At 31.4% G+C, this 27,763-nt stretch overlaps 3 protein-coding genes across 8 annotated transcripts; 1 reads left to right on the plus strand and 2 right to left on the minus strand.

Moving 5' to 3' along the window:
* Positions 1–6,858: 6,858 nt before the first annotated feature.
* LOC108766627 (FYVE, RhoGEF and PH domain-containing protein 2) lies at positions 6,859–13,818 on the minus strand. Of its 3 annotated transcripts, none has more exons than XM_018516038.1 (8): positions 13,359–13,818; positions 12,991–13,221; positions 9,932–10,390; positions 9,125–9,840; positions 8,806–9,011; positions 8,366–8,731; positions 7,831–8,276; positions 6,859–7,737 (listed from the first exon to the last, which is right to left on the minus strand). In XM_018516038.1, exons 3-8 carry the CDS (start codon positions 10,387–10,389, stop codon positions 7,632–7,634), a joined length of 2,298 nt encoding a protein of 765 aa, XP_018371540.1. In that variant the 5' UTR covers position 10,390; positions 12,991–13,221; positions 13,359–13,818; the 3' UTR covers positions 6,859–7,631. The 3 variants fall into 3 exon arrangements, 2 of the variants coding, with proteins under 2 accessions (XP_018371540.1, XP_018371539.1); XR_001940382.1 differs by lacking the exon at positions 12,991–13,221 and having other exon boundaries at positions 6,919–6,933; positions 7,555–7,737; XM_018516037.1 differs by lacking the exon at positions 12,991–13,221 and having other exon boundaries at positions 6,860–7,737.
* An 834-nt stretch (positions 13,819–14,652) lies between these two features.
* LOC108766626 (formin-binding protein 4) lies at positions 14,653–22,792 on the minus strand. Of its 2 annotated transcripts, none has more exons than XM_018516035.1 (13): positions 22,413–22,792; positions 22,099–22,253; positions 21,928–22,036; positions 21,673–21,852; positions 21,436–21,598; positions 20,628–21,361; positions 20,057–20,463; positions 19,812–19,945; positions 16,640–16,782; positions 16,290–16,535; positions 15,759–16,087; positions 15,172–15,495; positions 14,653–14,864 (listed from the first exon to the last, which is right to left on the minus strand). In XM_018516035.1, exons 1-13 carry the CDS (start codon positions 22,483–22,485, stop codon positions 14,772–14,774), a joined length of 3,090 nt encoding a protein of 1,029 aa, XP_018371537.1. In that variant the 5' UTR covers positions 22,486–22,792; the 3' UTR covers positions 14,653–14,771. The 2 variants fall into 2 exon arrangements, with proteins under 2 accessions (XP_018371537.1, XP_018371538.1); XM_018516036.1 differs by having other exon boundaries at positions 14,655–14,864; positions 15,172–15,492.
* A 127-nt stretch (positions 22,793–22,919) lies between these two features.
* Positions 22,920–26,457, plus strand: fidipidine (coiled-coil domain-containing protein 93). Of its 3 annotated transcripts, XM_018516026.1 has the most exons (12): positions 22,920–23,092; positions 23,165–23,278; positions 23,354–23,448; positions 23,645–23,915; positions 24,007–24,189; positions 24,287–24,337; positions 24,606–24,710; positions 24,790–25,007; positions 25,124–25,440; positions 25,536–25,656; positions 25,734–25,818; positions 25,915–26,457. In XM_018516026.1, exons 1-12 carry the CDS (start codon positions 23,042–23,044, stop codon positions 26,074–26,076), a joined length of 1,773 nt encoding a protein of 590 aa, XP_018371528.1. In that variant the 5' UTR covers positions 22,920–23,041; the 3' UTR covers positions 26,077–26,457. The 3 variants fall into 3 exon arrangements, with proteins under 3 accessions (XP_018371528.1, XP_018371530.1, XP_018371531.1); XM_018516028.1 differs by lacking the exon at positions 22,920–23,092 and having other exon boundaries at positions 23,200–23,278; positions 23,354–23,452; XM_018516029.1 differs by lacking the exons at positions 22,920–23,092; positions 23,354–23,448 and having other exon boundaries at positions 23,218–23,278.
* Positions 26,458–27,763: the final 1,306 nt, after the last annotated feature.

Raw genomic sequence — 27,763 nt, forward strand, 5'->3', positions numbered from 1 at the left:
TATATATAGTACTTATTACAACTTTTTATTGAAGTTTAAGCTTTTGTCAAACAAATACTATGACGTTTCAAAATTTTAAATTTGGACACATCTTTATTTTTGTAAATATATATTTATCAAACGACTTAGTTTAATAGCAATTTATATTGTGTCAATTACTGAAGACGACCAAACTTATGTGGTCGAAACGTCTAGATTTTTATTAATAAACATTACATTTTTTACACACGAATAACTTGTTTGTGTCGGCTCTTATAGACTTTTCTTTTCACTTTTATGATTGTAGATATATCACTCGAGCCTTTACACTTCTTATATTTTAAGCTTTTTTATTTAAACACATTCTTTAAAATGAGTTTTATTTCTGATCTAGTTATTCAATATGTGTCAGAAATATAATTTTTTTTAAATTTAATACATTCTTTGAAATGAGTTTTATTTAATACAGTTATTCAATATGTTAGAAATATAATTTTTTAAAAACATAACACATTCTATGAAATGAGTTTTATTTGGTCTAGTTAATCAATATGTCAGAAATATAATTTTTTAAAAACATTAAGACAAGTATATGTCCAAATAAGATATAAGAAAAATAAGGAAAATCTTAAAAGAAATTAAGAATAAAATACTTACTAATTTTGTTGGAACAAGAAATGTCACATGTGCAATACGATTTCCATTGACATTCTGGAACGGAACGCGTATATATATATATACCGAAAATTGGTTTTCAATAATTTTTTACTCAAAAACTATCAACTTTACAGAAAAACTGAGAGACAAAAATTGTTTATTTTCTTCTCATAAAGTTTTGAGAATTTTTTAATACTGTATTTTCTCATGTTGGTAAAAATAAGAAAATGCAATACTAAAAAGTTGATAAAAAATTCTGAAAAAATTCTTAGAGCTCTATGAGAATATAGTAATCAATTTTTGTCTCTTACAGGTTTTTTGTAAAGCTGGTAGTATTTGAGTAAAAAACTATTGAAGACTATAATTTTCGGCAATTTTTAGTAATTAATATCTTGTTAACTATTACGAAAATTGTAAAATGGCAAAGGACTTTTCTTTTCAGTTTAGTCCATTTTGCCCCTATGCAAAAATTTTTCATTAATTATCACCCTGTATATATATACGCACACATACACCCTGTTTATATATACACACACAAAACTTTGTATATTTATCTTATCTTTGTAACATAAAATTAATGTCTCTTAAGCCCATTTTGCACAAACGTTATTTTAACCTTAAGCAAGGCAAGGAAAACTATCTCTGTCTCTGTTTCTCTTTCACTTTAAAACGAAACAGAGAGAGTTTTAAGTCTTGCTTAAAGTCAAAGTAACGCTGGTGCAATCGGACCTAAGAAACATTAATTTTACGTTAATGAAATAAACTAAATATACAAAGTTTTGTGTGTGTGTATACGAGTACATATGACGTCGTTGGTGCAACCGAGCCTTAATATGTCTGTACATATTATCAGTTCAATTTACTATAATTTTAAAGAACCGGAAAAAATCGAATTTTTCCAATTTTTCCGTGGGTTATCTTAACAGTAAAAAAATTCGTTGGAAAAATTCACGCATGTTTGTAAAACCTACCATATTTGTTTCTCGATTCTTTTCGTAAAATTCCCTACAGAGTACGGCCGACAGCGAAGTAATTTGGATATGTTAACAGAAATTTTGAAAATGCATTAAAGATTGAAGTTGCATAATGTAGGAGAGACCAGTAGACTTATAGGGGTAAATAGAATAATCGAGACTCGAAGACTATATTTAAAAACAAAACACGCGAAACACACATAAACGTGTCTGAGCACGCAACAACGACTGCCGCTCAGTTTGCTATAACATCGATCGTTGCGAATATTATCTATGATAGAAGTTACGCTACAATTTAGAAAAATCGTACACCTAAGTAAACATTTTCATTCTTAAAGTTTTTGTTTTACAATCGTATATAATTGTCTGAGATATTTGATTTCTATTTAGAGAGTAAGTGTAGTTCTTATTCAACAAAGTCCAACAGATTTTTATTGTTTATCTATCTTTGTTATCATATACTATTAATGTTTTTAAAAAATGAACAGATAGTTTTCAAGCTAACCACAGCATGGGCTATATGATTCATTTAGTGACGACTCCCCGGTAAAATATTTTTCATGCATGAATACATGTAAGTATGTATAAACATACATAAACACACATAAATATTCATAAACATATATAATTATATATGAAATATGTCCATACATGTTCATACATCCTTCTTTCTTTTATAAAATTACATTTTAGTGTAATAGAAATAATAATACTAACGTGAAAACATTAAAAATAATTAAAAAGATAATTTTCGCATTAATTATTTTAGAAAAAATCAAATTTGAAGAAATGTAAAAAAACTATTTATGTATAATTATATATAAAATGATACATAATTATGTATGAACAATTTTTTTTACATTTTTCCAAACTTGTTTTTTTCTAAAACAAATAATGCGAAAATTATCCCTTTAATTATATTTTATGTTTTCACATTACTATTATTATTTCTATTACACTAAAACGTAATTTTACAAAAGAAAGAAGGATGTATGAACATGTATGGACATATTTCATGTATAATTATATATGTTTATGAATATTTATGCGTGTTTATATATGTTTATACATATTTATACATATTCATGCATGAGAAATTTTTTACCGAGTCTTATAGTACTTACAAGTAATACTACCCAAGTGCCATACGCCGATTTCTCTGAAACTGTACATACATGTAGTGCATTACAAAATATTTGACACGTATTTTTTTATACCTGCCCAAAAGTCATTTTAAGGGTAGAAAACGTCCTTATGAATATATAGGGGTGAATTCCAGTATTTGACGAAGTACTCGTACATTTGTTACAGAATGGGGTATACGATGATTATCGAAATTGCTGAATCCAAATCTGCCTCCAATTTTTGAGAATTCAATTTTTGTTATTTTATTTTTTTAAATTCTTGAAAAAATTTTTTGTTTATTTTTCAGACTTTTAAAGTGAAGCATATAAAGGAGCTGGAGATAAAATTATTATTATTATTAGATGCTCACACTTTAAATCCATGGATATAAAGTTTATATTCATGAATGTAAAGTGTGAGCATCTAATAATAATAATAATTTTATCTCCAACTCCTCTATATCATCTTCATGTGAGACCCATACTCACATCATTAGCCACGTCATTGTATGCATGGATTGGAGATATTATTTTGCGATGCATTATATCTTCTCATTGCGTTGATGGATGGATTTAATTACTGAAGATGACTTAAAATAGAGTTGAAACGTACAAGGTGTATATGTGTATCAGATAATATGTTTGATCATTATTTAATTATATTTATTAATCGCTAATTATAACCAGCGTTGACTCCTACAGCCTTTTTATATATTATTATTATTATTGTTAGTAATTTAAAGGAGTACATATTGTGGTTTTAAATTGTTTTATTGTTAATTACATTAATCTTCATTTTAATAATCTTAGTCAAATTACCCCATACCATTAGTCATTTTACTTCGGTCGCAGGGCTAGTTAACTCACAATCAGATGGAATGCATTAGAAAAATGCATTTTTTTCATATTAGTTTTTCAGTTTCCCCTTATTATTAAAATATTATTAGATAATCAAATGTATGTAGTAACTGATATGGAACTCATTTTTTCGATAAGTCTCTTAATTTCGTCTGTAAAAATTCATAACTGAAAAATGAGTCTACTAACTCGGTCTCCCCTAGTCTATCAAACATATAAAACATAAAAAAACATACTATTGCACCAACGAGAAAATTAAAAAAAAAATTTGCACTGAAAATTCATTTTTATGTAAAAATGAAAATAAGAGAAACAATCTCCAATGACTTTGATCTTAACGAATGTTATCTAGGATATGATCCTGAACAACATTCAAGAGGTTTTAGCCATCGGTTGGATACCTTGCGTAATGCTAATGTCGGCGGCGGTACTGTAACATTCGAGCCTTATAACTCGAGAAGTACTTAATGAAAAAATATTTTATTATAGTGTTTTGGAAAGCTCTCGAGATAAGCTACAAGAATATTCAACGAAAAATGGGGCTTTTCATTTTAAAAAATGACCTTGACCTTCAAATGACCTTGAAAATGAAGGACAAGGTCATTGTCAAGGTCATAATTCAATCAGCCCCTTCATATCCAACAATTTTTGTTTTAAACATTTTTTTATTTAATCGCGATATTTCGAATTATTTGGCTGTCTAAGTTAAAATGGGTCACCCTGTATATATATGTATGTACATATATATGTATGTATATATATTACCAGGGAATGGAAGTAACTCGTTATTTGTAACGAAGTTACAGTTACAAATTACTTTTTTAGCAACTTTACTAGTAACTGCGTTATTTTTTTTCTTTGGTAACTGTAACGAAGTTACATTTTTTTGATAACAGTAACGAATTTTACAATTACTTTTATCGTTACTTTGCACATGATTGGACACGATACGACACAAGCCACTTACACTGTAAAAAAATTTCGTAAATTTACACATATAATAAATGTAAAATAGATTACATGATTAGTTCTGTAAATATAAAAAATCATGCAATTTTACAGAAATTATGTAATTCCACAAAAATTATGTAAATTTGTTTGTTATTGTGTAAATATAGCTTATTTTATATTGGAAATTATGTAAATAGCAGGATATTTTGAATATTTTCTGTAATTATCCAAATTTTAGTAATATTACGTAATATAAAAGAAATTTATCGCATATTGTTAAATGTATAATAATATATAGTGCGAAATATATTGTCATATTATCGTTCCTGTAGCTACACATACACATTGTAATTGTACTTTCACAATCTGCTTCGTACCAAACCAAGAAATTATTTCTATTTACATATTGCAAATTTACAAACGTGTGGACGTTTACAACTATTATAGTGGATCTCAAAATTATCCAGCATAATAGTTGTAATTTTACACAATTTTTTACAATGCACTTGAGACTAGAGAAGCCTCTAGGCCCGTCCGCTGTGATTGTTGGTCGTCGATTTAAAAAAAAGTAACGAAAAGTTACTTTCTCAAGTAACGATAACTGTAACGAGTTACTTTTAAAAATCGGTAACTAGTAACGGTAACTTGTTACTTTTCCTACTCTCTTGGTAATGAGTAACTGTAACTTGTTACTTTTAAAAAGTAACTTTCATTCCCTGTATATTGCATATGTATATGTGCGTATATATACATATATATATATATACACACGCACACACACACACACACAGGGTGTTTCATATATACACACACACACACACACACACACACACGCACGCACGCACGCACGCGCGCGCGCACACACACACACACACAACACACACACACACACACACACACACAGTACTTATATTATACTGTACAACAAAAATAATTTTTATTTTTGTACTAAAAATTTGTTTTTATGTAAAAATGAAAATAAGAGGTATAACTTCCAATGACCTTGATTTTGATAAATGGTATTCAGGACATGATCTTGAACAACACTCGGTTTTAGCCATCGATCGGACACCTTGCGTATAAATGTTAATGCCGGTGGTATTGTAATTTTCAAGTCTTATAATTTAAAAAGTACTTAATGAAAAATAACTATTACAGTCTTTTTAAAAGCTCTCGACACCAGCTATTTGATTCTGGAATCCTAAGTAAGGTTTTCCGTTAAAAAACAATCGATGTGACCTTGACCTGACATTGGCGACGCCGCCCAAGGCCAAACTAAGGTAAGGTCAGTAAATAGATCTTTTTGAACCCTACAACTTTTGTCTAAAACACTTTTCCGTAGAACTTATATTTTCTGAGATATTCCCGACCTTTCTGGGACACTCTGTATATTATAGTAGTACTTATTACAATTTTTTATTGAAGTTTAAACTTTTTGTTTAAACACGTTCTTTGAAATGAGTTTTATTTGATCTAATTATTCAATATGTCAGAAATATAATTTTTTAAAAACAACACATTTTAATACATTTTTCATTTTTCAGGTGTTTTTTACATTTATATATAGTTTTATTTTCATCTAAAAATTGGATTATAGTTATTAAATTATGTACAAGTTTTATGTAACTGACGTTTTATATAGAAGTTTTATGTAATTGACTTTTCGACGTTTATCGAAATTAAATAAGCGATACTGGTTACAAATTGTTACAAATTATGTCAAACTGTAATGTATTTTACTATGAATGTGTACTCAGTTCATAAATTCTTGAGACAAGATATGAAAAATTTACTAAACAAATTTATTGTATTAATATTATTAATTGATAATATCTGTCATATAGCTTGGGGACGCGCTTTAACGGCAAAGTGCACAAAGTGCCGTTGTGCTATTACGTTTTCATATAAAATCGAAATAAATGTCAGGGATATCAAGCTATTTTATAAGATATATAGATATATCTATTGGGGAGAATCTTAATCTATTAGTACATTCTAATTTTCAGAAAGAGAGACAGAGAGAGAGAGAGAGAGAGAGAGAGAGAGAGTTGCCAGATTTTGAATTAATAATTGAAAAAGGTATGTTTCTGTAAAAGGCAACGAATTCTAAATACTCATCTAATATGCAAAACTTTATTCCATTGAGAACAGAGGTAGAGAACACATTTTTGTAAATCTCTTTGGCATTCAGTATTAGGCTCTAATAATATATAGATTGATTATAAAAAATTTATCACGTAAAAAGGAGATATGTCTTATTTTTCTTTTTTTATACAAATATATCAACTGGACATATCTATGAATTTATGCGATTTGTCTTAAATTTTTAAAATAAATTAGCCCTATTAACTGTAAAAGTGATGTTAATCACAATCCTCTCGAATTACACTCTCTGCAAAACGAACAAAAAAAATATTTTAAATGACAATGATGCCATCACTTATTCACATACGCAGCTGACAGTCTGTATGTGCAATTTAAAAAAACGTGATAAATACACAGGTGCAATATAATTAGTATAATCGAATGTACTTTTATACCAAAGTGCCTCCAGTGAATGTAATAAAATTTGTAATGATTGCGATATTCTTAACTAGATAGGAACTACTTTTAAGCTGTATTTAAGAGCTATGAAATTTTTAATTGACGAAATAAATTTATTGATAAAACTATAGAATCCATTGCGTGCCTAAAAAATCAATTTTGATAATAACAATCTCGTAGCTTAAATAACATACTATCACTGAAGCGTATAATTAACTTTCAAGCATTGCGACGTATCAACTTCCATTGCAAATTACGGTCAGCACAGCGTATCGTGATAGACATATATATTTATAAATATACTATAACAGAACATTATACAAAACAACAAGCATTGTCGGCAGCAGCCGCTATTGACTCGATTTCTCTCTTGTAGTGTACATATATACTAATAACAATATATATATATAACATAAGAGTTAACGTCATTTTAAATATAGCTAATTAACTACTAACGATTATCTTACATTGCCATATCGTCTTCTCATTCACGAATATAATAGTAAAAAATTGGCTAGTTTGGTAGATAAAAAGGTACGCATATTCATTGTACATCGTTCATTGATTGACTTTCTTGTGCGCTTTCATTTTCCACCTGCATAAGATGAGGTAGTTCAGCCTTCGTAGCCAACTCCAATGTGTGCATCCATCTGTAAGTTTCATGAACATATAATATTAGTATTATTCATTTATTTATACAAGATACAAATTATTTGAAGAATTTGAAGAATTTCGATACGCACTTTTCTTTGTCCTCTTGAGAAGATGCTTGGAGATAGTAATATTTTCTCGAATGATGCATCTTAAATGCTCTTATCCGATCTTTCGTGTTCAAAGGGTCTTCATCGGGTAATTTTGTACCTTCCGTAACCATAAATCCCGGCATAGGCGTCGCTGTCATGGCCATACTCTCCGACTCGGATTTGAATGAGTACAAAACGAAGTCAACGTGCAATGCGAACCATCGTTTTGTCCAAGGCTTACTAGCCTGCGTCTTTAGTAACAGGTATCCGGATAATACTGATGGCGCACTCGCCGATACCTGTAGCAAACTTGGCACTGGTCCAGACGGTGACGACGGTGATTTGGTGAGCGGTTGAGTGAGCGCGGCATGACATAATCTGCATACTCTCATATTCTTATTGTCTTCAAATAATAATTTCTGATTTGAGCATTTACTGCAAACTACCTGGAAAGAGACGAAATTATCACAGAGATGTTGAATAATCATTATTATAAAATAATTTGTCACGAGAGATTAATCTTCATAATACTTACTATTCCACAAGCCCGACAATTGTGCTTTCGCTTCATCACAGAAAAACTAACTTCGCAAACCATGCATCTAGTTACATCATCAGCTTTAACCAAAGAAGTTTTAACATTCCCAGTTTTCAGACTGGCCTTACGTCTCATGATTTCTTGCATCGTTTGGAACAGTGCATCCAGCCATGCTGCTTTTTCCGCAGCAGCATGTGTATATAACTCGACACTTTTATTTTCATCTCTTATATAAAAAGTATTTGCGGTTTCTAGATTGTCTCCCTCAACTACTTGTAAATTTTCCACCATAAATTTAGCTCTTAATCGATACATAGGACCGGGTATCAGTCTTATTGAGCAGAGTAATAATAAATCACTAAACTGGAAAGAGATAAATAGTTTTAATTGAATATCCATTTTATAAATATTAACATACTATGTAAAATAATAATTACCAAAAACAAATGTCTTTCCTGATGATCGCCACTACGCGCTGAAATTTTCACTATACGTCCTTCCTTTATTAGTTCGCGAGTCGCACTGACTAGATCAGTTGCGTCGTATATACTCTCTTGGATTTCCAGAAGTTTTTTAAATTTATCGATTTTTTTCATTGCTTCGTTTGTATGATTTGCAGCGGTTGATACTAACTCCAGAGCCTCTAAAATTTAACGTTACAAATGTTTTTCAATATACAATCATAATTCATAAAAAATATAGGTTACACAATATTTTGGAAAACAAAAAAATATGTATTTTTATAATTTTACTTACTTTTCGTGTCTTCATAATCTGGATTGTCTTCAGTGAGGTTTCGTAAATAATCCTTGAGAAGTAGTTCATATCGCGGCAGCCTCTGTATAGGACTCAACATATGATGTGCTAACGACAATTTAGCGCATTCATCGAGCTTCTGAATTTCGTTAACAATCGCTGCAAATCTGGGAACTTTGTTTTGCAATGTGCTTATCAAATTCATAGCGTAATCAAAATTCTTTACATACTCTGTATACATTTTAAGAAATGGCGCAAAGTTCTTCATTATATCACCGATTCTCGGATTTGAATTCCAACATTGCATTCTCTCTTCAAATTGCGGCAATAGAAAGTCGCTGTGGAATTTATAAATAGATTTGATATTTGAAAACATGTGTTGGACAGTCTCTGGAGGGAACATTGGATGCGCTCTGTTTTCTTGATCGACTCTGAATTGGAATACTTGATCGATCAGATGCAGAATATTCACATAATTTTTCTCAGTTGCTAGTAACTCTTGTGCTACACGTAATGCCTTCTTTCGTTTCGAATCAGGGGAACCTTTCTTTGCTAGCAATTTAGGCTCCGATATCGACTCTTCCGTATGATCAGCCACTATGGCAGAGTCCGTTTCCGAAGATCTAGTTTCTTCTGACTCTTCTTCACTCTCAGATTCGCTTACCGCGTAGGTATCTAATGTATACTGATGAGACCTCCTTTCTGAAGCTACGTACCTGTATATGTTTTTAAAGATACAAACTTAAACAAATTGTTTAATCAAAAATACGTAAATTACATTACTCTTTTTATGAGATCTTTACACACCTGCTACTTCTATACTCTAGAACACTATGCGACATTTTAATGTAAGACGTTTCCGTTGAAGTTTCTTCATGCCTCGTGATATCGATGCATTCAGCGGGTGTGGAAGCGGACATGACGAAGGACTGAAATCGCGGAAAGCCACCGAAACTGGCGATCCTGTGGAAGGAATGTCTGACGTAGCGTTGCTCCTCAACACCTGTTGCTGTGTCCGAATTTTGCGAGTTCCCATTTTCGTTGGTTGTGCTCTGCTGTTCCGGTGCTTTGGAATGTTCGTTCTCCTGCTGAAATTCCTGTTTGTCCTCCGTGATTTCTAGATCAGTATAAAATGTGCTAGTGGGCGAGCTGTTTTTCGAACCGAACATTTTGAATCCCTCGGTCATCCGATTACTACCGTCTCCAGGTTCCGGGAATAAACGCGTCATCCAGGATGAGAGATCCCTCAGCTGACTTCGTTGCATCCTACGGTCAATCATGTTGCTAATTGTAGACAATTATCGCGTATCTTGTACATAGGGACAATTAGGGCACGAACAGAAGAAATGATACGGCGAGAACATATGGCACGTGAATGTTACATAAACTATGCGTAGAATTTAGAAATGAAATAAGTATAAAATTAAAGAATAATATATTAACATTACGGATATGTTTGGCTTTCGTAATATTTTACTAATAGCATTAGTATAATTTTACGAGCTCTTCAAATAATCACGAATCGTTGCAAATTACCAAGGACACTTTAATGTCGATAATTTCTTCTTTAACTTTTAACAATAAATATAAAGAAACTTTGTTCACGTGTGTGTTACTCTTATCGCAATGCTGACTCATTAATCTACTTGAAACTGTTTTCTTTAAGACGATAAATGATGTTATTAATTCATGTTCATATTGCCATATCGCAAATCTATCACGCTTCAAATTCCACGCTGATTTTCCGGTGCAAACATTACGGAATACGTTTATTTAGTGAATATTATGATCTTGACTCTAAAATATATATAACATTTTCACGATGGCTCCGAAATAACGAGTACGCGATAGATCTCTTTGGGGAGCTATTTAAAAACGCATCCTCCTCTTAGATCGATCCATTACGCTAAAATTAACGTGCCGGCTTGTTCCAGCGGGCGAGAACGCTCACGTCGGCATCGCTAATTGACACTCGGCGTGATTTGAGCAGAACGAACGAACGAACGAATAAACGAACATGCAGACGAACGTGTGCCTGTAAACGAGCGTAAACACAAGATTCTCGCAACATACTCGCGCATTAAAAGACACGAGAGCTAATTTAATTTTTAATATGCGGAAAGAATTTTTTAAATTTGTTCTTTTGTGAATGATACATAGACTCGAACGTGTAAATGAAAGTATAAGTCTCGATTGAACATTGCCTCTTCTGTAACAATCGATGGACTCGAAAATACCTATACGTTCTCAGCACTAAATTTTCAGCTTAATTTGTCGACGAATATCATTGCTCGACGTGCCTAAACTCGCCGTTTTCTGATGCTGCATCTGCGATGTAAATACAGACGACTATTATTATCTTATATCAACGCATCAGCGTCGTCAGACCAGCAGAATGAATACACGACTATCCTCAAACGATTAATAGGCCGGGATTCACTTTAAAACGATCTCAAACGCGACTTTCCACTTTGCACTTTACGTCCTGTTTCTAGTCATAGACTAGAGAGAAGTGGAGACTTATCTAAATTTATTTATAACGGCACAGAAGCCCAAGGCGCAAAATCGTCCCCGTGGAGAATGAAGAACATCGCCTTGAGGTAACACCGAATTAGTATAATATTATTTAAAGCAGCAAAATTATTTATTTTCATTCATCGCTGTCTCAAAAATTAAAATTTTGTACGAGAGAATAAAATAATAAAAATAAAGAATGGCTCGAATGATTTAAATAAAAGAAATTAAAATAAGAAGAGTTACGAGCCAACAACAAACTAATTTTAATGTACACATGATACAGTTGACATTAAACATAAAAGTAAAAACAAGATAAAAATATGTCCACATACAACTAACGTTTCGACATCCTTCGTGTCATTATCAAAGTTAAAAACTAATATGTATATAAAAGCGGTTGACCAAAAATAATTTATTTTTATTAGCTTATTTTAGTCAACCGCTTTTATATACATATTAGTTTTTAACTTTGATAATGACACGAAGGATGTCGAAACGTTAGTTGTATGTGGACATATTTTTATCTTGTTTTTACTTTTATGTTTAATGTCAACTGTATCATGTGTACATTAAAATTAGTTTGTTGTTGGCTCGTAACTCTTCTTATTTTAATTTCTTTTATAAAATAATAAAATAAATTGAAATAAATATAATTTTATGACTTCAAGAACAAATCAAATATAAGTAAATCGCCTATATGAGCCTGTGTTTATTAATTGTTTGGAAAAAATAACTTACCGTTTTATAAATATATTATTTATATATTAATAACCGTGGAAGTTCATATAGACAATTTCCTTATATTTAATACAATAAATCCATAATTTGTATGAGATCGGCCTTCAAAAAAAGATACAGATATCTTAAATGAACTTCATAAATTATACTCTTATCTTATATTCACTTGGATTATAAAATCTTAATTTAGCATTTCCAGTACTTAAAATCTGACATTACTATACTGATAAATAGATGTAATAATTAATGCATTTTATCTAAAATCAGATTTTACTATCTCTAGACTACAATCTAGAATATAACTAGCACACAGGCACATTATAAAAAGCAAATTAGTTAAAAAATCATTTTAAAAGATCCGATAAATTTGTTCTGCAATACTTTAATTCTCACTATTAGCTTTTAGTTCCTTTCCTCTTTTTTTTACATTCAAGACAATGTTGTATTCTAAATACAATAAATAAAAAAAAAATTCTCGATTTATTGCAAGATAAAAAATTTTGAAATTAAATAAAGATGACACTCTAAAAATAGAAATTATCTGTTTACATCCAGTGCAGCCGGTTAACACGGAATTGATGGGCAAGACAAGTGGCAAATTAATCGTCTACCTTGAACCTTCAATTGAAAAAAATCAAGAAGAATGTGAATCAAAGCGATTTGTTGTTCTCGATCAATTTCGCGGAGCAAGATGTTCCGACTCCGAAAATATTGAATGCCATCAGCCAAGGGATAAAGGGATGGCAGGTGTACATGGCTTCGTCATAAGGTACTACGCCCTTCGCCTTCTAGTGGGATCCTGTTGACCGGCGCGAATCTACGTTCGCGATCTGCACTCTCTCCTACGGTTGAAAATGAAACACGGGGCTTACGTCGATGCTGCGCAGCGAGGAAAGCGGAAGAGGAGCATGTGAGAAGCAAAGAGGAAGACAGAGGAAAAGAAAGAGACACAGAGATCGCGCTCAAACACCATCATTACCTTTTACCTCGGGATCGCTCGTGGTGTAGCAGAACAGCAACAGGCGCACGCGGATCGGCGCAAGCATAATGATCGTTTAGGCGAAGCGAAGCTTTGATTTAGACCGATATTTCTCTCAAGCTTAATGCTCAACGAAATCACCGGCGTCCATGATCGAACGAACGGCTGATTAACGGGTTACCGCATCACGACAGTCGACACTGTGTATATATGTACTCGCGTTCACGGTGATTAACGACGTGACTGACGTGAGGTTGACGTAACGGAGCCGAGCTTGAATGCGCCGGACCCGATTTAAAGAACAAGTCACGGTGGAAACGCTGAAACGTTGTTCAAAGTTACACCATGCACTTATCGAACTTGCCGATGTAAATTTATAACGCCGAGAGGTACCAGTAACAAGGTATGACGATTTAACACTGGCTCGTCTGGGTCAGTCTGGGTTCGTCAGGTTCGTCTGGCGGATTCGCGTCGATACTCGCCACTCGATGATGGGCTGATGGGTCTTCGCGACGCCAACGACGTCGACGACGTTACGCGCAACTGAAAAATCATTTCGTGATAGCACAGTTCGGTAAGTGAGAAATTTCGTCAATTCTCGGATGATAACATAATAGATACCATTCACAGATAATGAAACGTAGATGCAGAAGTTTTAAATTAAACAAATAATCAAATATTATTACACATATTATACACATGTATATACTATAATAAATACTATAATAGCGATAAGAAAAATACTATAAAAATTAATATTATATATATTTATGCTACATGTTTTATACAATCTTTATAAATCATAAAATAATTTATTAATCAAATTTTTCCAGTTTTCAAGCTTTCAACATAAAACGACAGTAAAATATCAAATGTTGTATTTTATTTATTTCTGTTTTTTTTTTGTTTGCAATAAAACCTATGTAAAGGATTGCATTCTTGACATTCTGTAAAGAATAGACTACCGCGTTTAGTACATATGCAAAAATAATTTACATCGATTCAATGAAGTAATATCTCTCGGCATTGGAAAAAATGCATCAAGTTAAAAAGATGCACTCACATATTTTTGACTATATAATAAATATGCAATAACGATGATCATAATAGTAGATCACTTGTTTCTACTTTCATAAAAGTTATCACAAAATTCACAATAAATCATAAGATAGATAATAGTCGCACAAGAGACAAGTACTATGTTCAATAATACGAATATTGCTGCAAGACTCGTGCAATACGCAAATACATACGTATCAGATCATAGATAAAAACTTAAAATAGTTCACAATAGAAGAAATATTTAACAACTCATATGTACAACGAAATCTAAAGATATTAATAACACAGTCTATGTAATATCGTTTCTCGTATAGTTATTAATTATTTTATTTAAAACGCTTTCTCTATTATTTATACAGTGTCTTCTAGATTCTTTTGTACCCTTTGCCACTTCGCCACCATGCTCGACATCTCCTTGTGCTTTTTGCTGTTGCTAATCCTCGCCTAAAAGTATGAATTTAAATATTTGACTCATCGATATTAATTCATTTGACTTTTTCAATATCATTGAAATATATACGTGAAAGAATTTCTGAAAAATTTTATTGTTTTAAAAAGATTTACTTTGTTATATACAAATAATTGGAGTATACGACTTTCATTTGCAAAAATTACTAAATATATTTAATCTAACATAGCATGAAAAATTTGAATGTGTAAAATTCATTTTCTCTATAAATACTTTTTACTACTTTTATGCCAGGAAAATGGTACCGAAAGAAATAAATACGATGATAAGCAGAAGCGCTACCTTTTTTTTCTTCCGTTCCTTCATTGTTATATCGCTTGGCACAGTTTCCAGTTCCATTTCCGGCTTCGCTTCTTCAGTCGAGATAGATACTTGCTCCGTTATCGTGGCAGCGATTTCCTGAAGTTGTCCTGTTCGTTCTGTTTCCGTCTTCTCAATACGCGCAATATCGTTGTAAAAGGAATCAAGCGCAGATCCCAAAGATTCCTTCGAAGCCTTAACTGGCGGCTTGGCGATGATTTTGTTGTTCGTATAAATCGGCGCATATCCCACCATGAATTGAATTGCACTCTGTCCACTGTGTTTGTTTGCAACTGCGATTGTCTGCTAACAAATAAATAAATTATACGTACTTGCATAAATAAAACTCTTTCACATGTATATTTATATACATTTTTGTTTTTGTCTCTTATATGTTTGTTATATTTCTATTATATAAGAAAATATATTTAATTGTATATTTATCAATGCATTTTTTCCATATACTTACATTTTGTTGCACACGAGATATGTACTTATTACCGTATCTCTTGTAGCGTATTTATACATGACTCCTAATTATTAATATTCAAGCATAGAAGTGTACTTACGTTATGCAAATGTTGATGAAAGGTTGGATAATGAACAAATGGTTCCTGGAGCAGACCCGCCTGATGACTTAGAATAGGTATTGTTGGATCAGCAATCGAAGGTGCGTAAATCGCATTACTTGGTTGCGATGCCGCATTATATATTATCCCTTTCAAGGTAGCAGCTTCGTAGGATGTCTCCGGCAAGTCCACTCCAGGTGGCAGAGGTTCCATATTTGTGTGATTCAGAGGTATTGAAGTTTGAGATGACACAGCTACCTGTGGATGTGCGTAGGGTAAAGATTCTAAGACAGGATTTATCACCTGTGTGTCCGTAGTAATGATTCTGTCTGTGAACAAAAAACAACAAATCTTTCAATTGTATTTTACTATAATTAAATTATATTTGGCATTAATAATTATATATATTATTCTTATAACATAATTTAAAAAAAAAACACTAATTGATTTGCTAATACATACAAATAGTGCTGTAATACGAATAATAATGTAATTATAAATCCTGTTGTATTAGTATTAATAATTCATTACCTTTTCCTAAACGCTTCTTCTTTGCGTCCAAAAATTTATCGTCGGACTTGTCCCTTTTCCTCTTGTCCTTCTTCAAATCTTCCGCAAATATTCTTGGAGGCGGTGGTGGACTTGGATTAGATATCTGTGGTGGAGGTGGTGCTTCCAAAGTTACAGGACGTCTATCTGCTATATTTTCTTCATCTGCTTTATTATCATCCATCTCTTCAGTTTGTTTTTCCTTAATTTTTTTTGTCCCAGGTGATTCTAATATAACAGTGATGATGAAGTAGGTTATAGATAGTTTATATATTTATATATTTCTATTGTTGTAAAGAGTATCTTATCTCTTACGTTCATAAATGATATACCTGTGACTAATAATTCTTCTGATTCTGGTGGCGGAGTAGTGCATAATTCCATCTCTTCAGTACCACCGGCAATACCGGTGTCAGGATAAGTCCACTGTAATGTCCCAGTGGATGTATTGTGATAGTAATACCGCTTATGTGACCTAGAAAAATCCCCCGACCAAAATGGAATACATGAGACATCAGTGATGATAGTGCAATTTCTTATTGTAATTCTCTATGTTACATGACTCTATGTTACATTCAATACACGCTTAAATAATGTTTCCGTGGTGAAACATTCGTTGCGGTGTATTCGCATCACCGGTTTCTTAAACGAAAGCAAAAATTAATAGAACATAATCTAGTAATCACTCCTACCTGCAATGTCGTATCTCGTTTTTACTCGACGAAGGCCTTTCGTTACAGGAGAGATGGGAGATGTAATTATATGTAATTATCAGAGTATGTTCTCTCTCTCTCATAAGGAACATTAATGAGAGATTACAGCAAAGTGAAGGAGAAGTGAGGTATCATGACTGAAGTGCAGGGAAAATAATGATGAAAATTAAATCCTAATAATATCTGGTTTATTTGCGATCAGCATGTTCCAAGGATTACCAGATATTGATAAATATAATAGATAGGATAATACTTACATTGTTAATCGTTGTTCATTATCGAATAGATTAACGGATAAAATTAATGTCAGATAAATTTCTTATACACTTTGAAGCGTGTGCGTAAACATAATATAGTTTTTTTTATTTCACATTTTATTAAAAAATTAAATGTATTTAACAAGATAAATATATCTTATAAAACTGTACAATATTCGTTTGCTTTGTAATTAACGCAAAATTAATCTTTATATATGCACATAAATATAAAAAAAACTTTCTCAATTAATAATTCCCTTTAAGTCACAATAAAAAAAAAATAATTTTTGTTTATTTTAAATAATTATATCAGTCAACAATAACATAAAATGTTTTGTTAAATATAATTAAATGAGAGAAAGTATTTGGTTGAAGCGGATCTTAGTGCTTAAATACATATTTCCAGGGAATGAAAGTAACTCGTTACTTGTAACGAAGTTAACAGTTACAAGTTACTTTTTTGGTAACTTTACTAGTAACTGCGTTTTGTTACTTTTTTTCTTTGGTACTTTGTAACTGTAACGGTAACAAAGTTACATTTTTTTGGTAACGATAATAACGAATTTTACAGTTACTTTTATCGTTACTTTGCACATGATTGGACACGATACGACACAAGCCACTTACACTGTAAAAAAATTTCGTAAATTTATACATATAATACATGTAAAATAGATTACATGATTAGTCCTGTAAATATAAAAAATCATGCAATTTTACAGAAATTATATAATTCCACAAAAATTTTGTAAATTTGTTTTTATTGTATAAATATATCTTATTTTATATTGAAAATTATGTAAATAGCAGGATATTTTGTATATTTTCTGTAATTATCCAAATTTTATGTAATATAACAGAAATTTTTCGCGTATTGTTGTTAAATGTATAATAATATATAGTGCGAAATGTATTGTCATATTATCGTTCCTGTAGCTACATATACACATTGTAATTGTACTTCCACAATCTACTTAGTTACAAACCAAGAAATTATTTTTATTTGCATATTGCAAATTTACAAACGTGTGGACGTTTACAACTATTACAGTGGATTTTAAAATTATCCAATATAATAGTAGTAATTTTACACAATTTTTTACAGTGCGTAGCGCTTGAGACTAAAGAAGCCCCTAGGCCCGTCCGCTGTAATAGGCGGTCGTCGATTTAAAAAAAAATAATAGAAAAGTAACGAAAAGTTACTTTCTTAAGTAATGGTAACTATAACGAGTTACTTTTAAAAATCGGTAACTAGTAACTGTAACTTGTTACTTTCAAAAAGTAACTTTCCATTCCCTGCATATTCCTTATGTGAATTTATACATTCTGATTCTGCATATCGCCGATACTTCATGCGCGCCGAAATATTTTTCGGTCTTAAAACGCATCCATAAGCAGAATCAGAATAATAATATCACTTATTAAATTGTACAAGCAATTTAATAATTTTTTGTGCTAATAAGCATCTTTTACAAAAATATTAATCATCATACGTTAATTGATTCGGTTAAATATTTTTATAATCATTCACTAAAGCGATACATTTTTTGCTACGTATCATTAATACATTATTATACTAAACGCGAATTATTAATCCTGTTGCGATCAAAGAATGAGAGTTTTTTCACTTTTTTGCGTCTTCTTGTCTTCATTTTAATAAATGTTACTTTAACCTTGCACTTCTCTCAAACTATTCATATCACAAATATATCCTTAAACCAAGTAACATACTTGTTACTTGATTAACGCTTCTACTATCGTAGCAATTATGTTAAAAATATGTATCACTCAACACGTATTAATTATCACATTGACAGTATCACAAAACCAAAGGCTTGATTCAGCACTAAGAGGAAATGTTACACTTTGAGACCGTAATCTTTACGAGCTTTGCACCTTCACTTAAGCTAAAACAACTATTGTATATGGAGTAATAAAATGTATCATTGCTGCATCATTGTTCTAAATTAAAAGAAAAAATATCTACTGAATATTAAGACCACTGTATATAATCATTGTACATAATGCAACATTGGTTATTTATAAATTAGTATTTACTTGAATATTACGAAATTAATATTTATGACCTATTTTAACTTGAATTAATTTATAGAAAAGTATAAATTGTATGAAAGTAATAAATTAAAAATATATTTGAATGTAGATTAGAACTTGTGAAACGTTAGAAATTTATATAGTATGCACCGTACAAAAAAAAGTCATAAATATTAAACTGCTCAATATTTTTTTTTAAGTTAGTATACTAAACCTATATTAATTAACTAATTTGCACCTAAATTCTTTAAAGAATTCTAAAAATAAATAAACTTTTCAGTGATGGATGAAATCATAACAGTAGCAGTCCATGGCAATTGTATATGTATGTGAGAGTTTGTATAAATATAAAAAAAAATATATAAATATATTCATTGTATAAATTAATGATACATTTAAAGCCATTAAACAAATATCTCCCTTTATAAGGTACCTACATTTATATTTAAAAAATGCAAATTGCATACGGAATACCATACCTATCCCATTGACATAGCCAACCAGCTGGTGCCGCATCTTGCTCTAGTCTTTCCAATTCATGATTTGTATTAGTTAGCCATTTTTGAAAGTAACTGTCATCTAAGCTGCTTGCCGTCCATGCAGTAGATAATGTCTATAATAAATACAGTAATTTATATTAATAAAATTCATATCGATTGTTAAATGCTTCAAAAACAGTGTAATATAATAAAAATAAATAAAATATGTAAAAATGAGCGCTAACTTGTAGTTGAATTTGCATTGTTTGAACAGCAGAGACATTCTCTCTTCCTTCGGAAAGAAACTTCAATTTCTCTGTTATAATCTGAGACAAGTTATTCAGTTCTTCGTTGGCCTTTTCTCCGGTAACATTCGATATTATTTTGTATTCTACAGGTACTTCCGAATCGCATACTTCCTCTTTCGAACTGATCTTTTCTTCAGTCTTAATACTAATGCACTGTTCTATTTCCTTATGCTCTTCATTGCATTCTCTTTGGTTTTCTGCACAAAACTGATTATTGATACCTGCGTCACCATCCTCGGCATTGCGTGAAGTGGTTTCACTACTTATAAGATCACTGCTGTTATCATCTCGAATTGTATTTTCCTGATATGTATTATTACTTTGTTTAACTTTAGTGGATGTAACTGAAATTATAAAGAAAATTATTTATTTATGTAAATATAAAGAGATATAAGTTTTAGGATAAAGACAAAATTAGATATGTACATAATTTTAAGAAATATAATTTTAATGTAAATTTTTGTTATATATAATTACTAGAATAAAATTAGATAAATATAATTGATACCATCAAAGGCTATTCGCTTCTTTCTTTGAAAAGCTTTGCCGCACACTTGCATATCTTCCAAAAATATATTTGTCTTGGATTTATCTTCGTCCGGCTTTGATTCCTTCTCCTCCATTCTTTCATTATCATTTTTTGTCTCTTGAGTATCTTCATTATTGTCACTACACTGATCGGAAGCTTGTACATTGCCAGAATTTTTTGCGGGAACATCATGAGTATTTTTTAACAAGTTTGTTACATTTACGTATTCTTCATTTTGTGCAATCGGAAACAAAGGCTTTGTCTCTTGCTTGGGCCTAACTTCCTCTTCTCCATCTGAATCATCTCCATAACCAGGTACTAAAGACACGTGAAGACCTAATTTCGGAATTGTGTTATGCACATTAATATCCTTCCTATTTTTGTTTTCCATGAGGAATTCTTTTTCACCTTGAACTACACTAGTCTTGCTGTCAGATTCACTTATTTCATGCTCGTCAAGTTGTTCAAGATGACTTGTAGAATTTGATGTATCAATCGAATCAGATTTATATGAATGAAACAAGTTTTTAATAGGCGATTGTATTCCCGTTGGACAGAAAGCAGGTCCAATTTCGCTGCTTTTTACATATAACGTTGAGTTGGACTTTCCAGACTCAGATAAAGGCGTTGAGATCTTATTTTCATCTGAAGAATTATTCTCATCCTCCGAATCACTTCCATCACTACCAAAAGATGTTATCATTTCTATCCGTCTATAAAATTGAAATATATTTTTTAATTGTGTCAAAATAGTATAAATCTATTTGAAATATAATTTTTACTATACCCATCATCCGAATCATCATCCTTTGTCGGAGACTCGTTGATTTCCGGTGTGTTTTCCGAATTACATTTTTTAGAAATTTCATTGTGCAGGAATCTGTTGCGATTCCTTGCTACTACTTCCTGTGGTATCATACCTTCCGGTATATTTGTTTGAGATTGCCGATCTGCAACAGATATTCATCAATATCGTTTCTTTTTAAAATACTAAAAGTAGAAAAGTTTATAAAATGACAATTACATTTGATAGACGAAAAGTCGACCCAGTGTGGTCCCTGAATGGGATGTTTTGCTGAAGGTCCTACTTCTGATTGTTTCTGTAATAAGCGTAATTCCTCTGGCATGTCCCATGTTACCTCATTAGTTTCGATATGCCAATAGTAAGGATAACCAGAAAATTTGTCATAGCATTCGTGCCACACTAAAATACAGATATTCAAATATTCCACAATATTTGTAATATATATTCTACCACATTTTTATTTAAAATCCTTACATGTTCGTTGATTTGTATGGCGTGCAGATCGTGGAACTGCTTTAGTAGCTAAACCTTGTTCGTTAGCAATGTTTGGTACAGGTTGCTCAGGGGCAATGAGTTGAATTTCCTATATAAGAAACATACATAAATATAAATTTCTTTATACAAAAAACTTATCATTAGTTATACCTTAAGGAAATCGTTGACTTGGTCATTCAATTTATGTGTATCTTTTTTGGGATCTTCTGTGTCACTGTCAGAGTTGTACTGGCACAACATATTAGCCAATGGATTATTGGCTTCATTTTGCGCAGGTTGTACATTACTTATCGACTTACACTTGCCTATAATAATATAAATAAGGTAAATAAGATAATGGCACACTATGCATTAATGCTCAATGTTTTATTAATGATTAATTTTAGCAAAGTAAAACGATTGAAAAAAAATTAAAATTATCACCATAATCAGTGCACCAACTAAAAACAAACATTAATATTTACTTTGCGAGTGTTCACCATAACTGCTTTGCGGCTTGTTGAATGTCAGGACCGGTCTTCTTTGACGTCGCTTCATAATACGAAAAATAACGATGTAAAGGCAAAATGTGACTGCGACACACAATTCCGTAAGAAATTTGCAGTACACAATGTGCGCTTGATCAACCTCTCTCTTTACTCATACACGTCTCCACATAGAGCCATACACGTGCACGTATCATTTATATGCAATAGCTAATGACGATGTGCGTTTTCACGTACAACACGATCAAATAACTGAAAATAACTATCACACTTTCAAAAACAATGATACTTCAAATATTACTTCATAAGCTTGAAGCTAACCTAACATCCGAATGATCCGAGTGACTCTACGTTGCCCTCTGTATTTCAGAAGTGACTGAAGCGACGGAAATGGATGACAATTCGATTAATTTACAACTTTCGGATGTCGAGGCAGGGCGCAGCACCTTACTGACTTCCGATTTCTTATTGCCGAATTGTGCTGAATCTGAGTGATAACTATCTGACAGCTGAGAGGGTTAGAAACTTCTGCGCGGTTATAAATTAATACACTCTCTTTTTAATCCTAAATATATTGAAGTAAATAACGTGCTCTGAAAAGGCACAATATGCTGAACGATATGCCGAAAAGATTATTAAGAAGTTCTGAAAGTACAGAGGTAAGATATTTCAAGATGTTTAGTTATCGGCAATAATATTAAATTAATCATTAAAGTGTTCAATGTTCTTAGGTCGATGTACGTGAAGATGAGGAACAAACCACTAAATTTCAAGAAATTATTGATTTACTTGTCGCTGCAGGTTACTTTAGAGCACGAATAAAAGGTTTATCAAATTTTGATAAGGTTTGTAATCTTCAATTTTTATTTTACTTTTATTCAATTTATATATATAATTTCAAAAATAATTCATTTGATTAGGTTGTTGGCGGAATGACCTGGTGCATAGAGTCATGCAATTTTGATGTAGATGTGGATTTGCTTTTTCAAGAGAATCTTACAATTGGTCAAAAAATGTATGTATATGTATTATACATCATATTCTACTTGAAAATATAGATTTTATTTCGGATGATTTTATTCGGATGTTAATTTCCTTTTATGGCATAATGTATTATAACAAATCTTTTTACTTTTTAAATTCTGTTAGCTAAAAAATGTTTTCAATAATAACTGTAATATATAATTGTATAAAATATATGTGTATTGCAGTTCCTTGACAGAAAAAATTGTAGTTATGCTCCCCAAAATGAACTGTCCATACCGAATAGAACCACATCAAATACAAGGTTTAGATTGTATTCATATCTTCCCAGTTATTCAATGGCTAGTAAAGCGTTCTATGGAAATGCGACAGGAAATGGCAGATTTTGTGAGAGCTTTTGCATTAAATCAATTTCATAAAAAACATACTTTTAGTGAAGATTCCGAGATTGGAGCAACAGCGAATGACAACATTATCAAAAATTTACGTTTAGTTAAGGTATAAATTATTGTTCATAAAGACATTTGTAAAAACGCTGTAAATGTATAATTGATATGCAGTGTTTTTTATATTCTTTAATGCACAATAGAAAGCTTACGAACCACGGCGTTTATTCAAACAAAAAGAGGATTTTGTAAAAGATGAATCAAATAGGTTCATTGGTACAGTATTAGAATATGAAGCACCATTTGAGGCTGTTAAAAATACAACAATAACCGAATCTAAAAGCAGTGATTCAAAAAATGAGTCAAATAATGAAAAAAATGAAAAGGTATTACTTATTATAAATGCATCACTTTTAATTTATCCGGTTGAAATATTTATTGATATAGTAGAAAAATTCATGCAATACAATTTACATTTTTTAGAACACCACTGAACACATCACCGCTGCTCTATCCGTCATAGAAGAAAATTCGGTACGTAGATTTTTAAAAATGTTACATGCTAAAAGAGAAAAAGTGCTTTCGAGACTATGTTTTTTTCGAAAAAGTGATTTCAAATACATTTTTTTATTAAGAGCAGCATATACAATTTGCACTTTTTATTTGTAATACTTAAAAAAAATGTATTCAAAATTCATATGAAACGTATTATTTGAAATATAGTCACACACTAAAAAACTATCCTCTTCTTTTAATTATAAATTATATTTTATAGTATTATAACTATTAATTTTTCATACAGATGCGCTTAAATGTATATACACTTGGAAACATTGTTGGTATACAAGCGCAAGAAATTGCTAAGGTGGCAGAAAAATATGCAACTATGACTACTTCTAAAATAGAGGTAAATTTAAATAGAATATATTTTTACGATATAATTAAAGCATATATCATTTTATAATGTAACATTTTTATTAATGCAGGATGGTGATGCAACAGATTCATCGCGCGCTCTAATTGCATTACAGAAACAAAAAACAACATTACAATCAAGAGTACGCAAGTTAACAAAAGAGAGAGATAACTTATCTGATAAACTTACTGAAATAGTAGAAAAGGTAAAAGAATATCGTACAAGAAGAGAAATCATTGAACGCTCGTTTAAAAAAATTTGCGAAATTGGAATTAATGATAATGACAGGTATTTAGCAGTAATAAAGTTATAACTAATTTTAAAATATATATTAATTTTTTAGATATTAATAATTTTTTCATATTTGCTTAAATATAAAATAAAAATTTTTATTCAACTTTTAGTACCTTCAAACGATTAGAGGAACTTTTATCTGTACATGAAGGATTAAAGGAACAAGAACATAATTTTCGAGAACAATGTAAGTCGGACTTGAATCTTCTTCGAGGTATGTTACAAGAAATTGAAAACGGTGCTCCGATGGAAGAGGAAGATCGTGTCAAAGAATATGAAGAACAAAAGGAAATTATAACACGAGTGCGATTGCAATTGGCTAAAAAGAATAGAATTATTGCATCTTTAACGAGGCAATTGGACGATGTTCCAGGACGCTCTGAATTGACACAATATCAACGACGTTTCATGGAACTCTATAATCAAGGTTAACTGGATTAATTTTATTTATAGACATAAGAACAATTCTATAATTTAAAAGTATCTATTTTGCAAAATTTAGATTAAAGAAGCATATTACAGTTTCAGCTAAGCACAAAGAAACTAAACAATATTATACGTTATACAATACCCTCGATGATACAAAACTATATATAAGTAAGGAATTGTCGTTGCTGAATTCTATTCAAGATAATTATAATGAGTACGTATTATAAATATTACTTGTTTTAAAATATTCGTAATCTTAACATATATGTAACTTAATATGTTTTATGACAGAGCTATGGCATCAACAAGTGGCAAGGAACAGTTCCTGAAACAATTTGAGACAATTGTTGCAGGAGTGAAGCGCAACAAAGCGATGGTAACAAGGAAAAAAAAGTTTTCTCTTCCATCATATTTAATGATAAATTCTGTGGTCACAAAATAATTTTAAATAACGAAGTAATTTTTTATTTAGGTGGAAAAACGGTGTACCGACGAAAAAGGAAGACGAGATACGCTTAGTCGACAACTCGTCACTCTCGTAGAGCAGCAACGCAAATATGTTACGGCAGTTAGACAGCTTACTATTGAATGTCGCAAAAATGAAGCTTTACTGGCTCAACTTCGTGGTCCGTAAGTTTCTCTTCGCAAATGGAAACTAGAAAAATATTTACTTGTGATATGAAATTATGATAAACTACTTTGTCAAATGATTTTGTCTAATAGCTTTAGCTATTTGATCCTTTCGCTATGTACGTAATGAATATATCAGAAATACTTACAAATATAATCATAACAGGAAGGGCAATAAGTCAGTGTGCAGTTTTTTGATGCTCTAAAATTTTTTACCGCATCAAAAATCGTGCACTGACTCTTATTACCTTTCCCGTTTCGATTGTTTTTATCCGATAGTTTTTTATGTATGTAGAAATATGGCAGTTCAAGAATTTCTCAATACTATACTGGGTGATCCAAAATTCGCGAATTCGGAGTACTAGACATGATATTTTATACTAAAGCAAACAACTTTTTCCTTTAGCAAAATTGCGTTCGATAAATAATTTTTGCGCTTATTTGTTAACTTTAATCTGCTCTCCGCAAAAACTACTTATCGGACGCAATTTTGTTAAAGGAAAAAGTTGTTTTTTGTGCTAAAACGAACAACTTTTTCCTGTGGAAAAATTACATTCGATAAATAATTTTTGCGTTTACTCATATAACTTCAATCTACTCTCCTGCAAAAACTACTTGTTAGACGCAATTTTGCAAAAGGAAAAAGTTGTTTTGTTTAGCATAAAATATCTTGTCCTGTATTCCGAATTCGTGAATTTCGGATCACCCTGTACATATATTGTAAATACTACACTACAAATATATTGTATCTCAATACTATACATATATTGTAAATATATCTTATAATAATATTTGATATGGACACCAACGAGATACTATTAAAGACCTTTACTCAACTTTAAATGGCAAATTTTCGGCGATATACAAATTTATATTAATTATTGATAATCAATCAGGGTTACCACAGACCTGGAAAACCGGGAAAAATCAGAGAAATTGAAATTGGTCGGGAAATATCGGTGAAAATATAAAAGAATCTGGAATTTTTTTGCTCGCAATTCCCTTAAGATGCTATTATTCTAAATAATTGCTATAATTTTTTAAATATTATATCTAACGTTTATTTATTCATACATAAATACATTCAAAACTCGCGTACTTTACAAATCATCTCTTACTACGAGATGACACTTTTGAGATGCTGTTGCTAAAGTCACTAGGTTAACAAAATACCGCGATGAGAAAATCACTGATTAGCGTTTGGAACCAAAATGGCGTTGAAGTGCTATCCTTACCTGATTCTGGGTGCTTTCCAGCAAGGACACAATCAAACGCAGTGTAACACAGTGAATCGTTTCATCCTTGTTTAACGTAAGTAAACAACAGGGATATATGATTCACTGTGTTACACTGGGTGCTTTCCAGCAAGGGACACAGTCAGACACAGTGTAACACAGTGAATCATATATCCTTGTTGTTTGCTTACATTAAACAAGGATGAAACGATTCGCTGTGTTACACTGTGTTTGATTGTGTCCTTGCTGGAAAGCACCCACTGTGTCTGACTGTGTCCCTTGCTGGAAAGCACCCACAGTGAATCGTTTCATCCTTGTTTAACGTAAGCAAACAACAAAGACGTATGATTCACTGTGTTACACTGTGTCCCTTGCTGGAAAGCACCCTCTGTTAAGGCCCGTCTACAATACACGGAGTAAGAAGTAAGAGTAAGAAATTGACCAATCACAGTCGAG

Source organism: Trachymyrmex cornetzi, unplaced genomic scaffold (assembly GCF_001594075.2).
Source record: "Trachymyrmex cornetzi isolate Tcor2-1 unplaced genomic scaffold, Tcor1.1 scaffold608, whole genome shotgun sequence".
Classification (NCBI taxonomy): domain Eukaryota; kingdom Metazoa; phylum Arthropoda; class Insecta; order Hymenoptera; family Formicidae; genus Trachymyrmex; species Trachymyrmex cornetzi.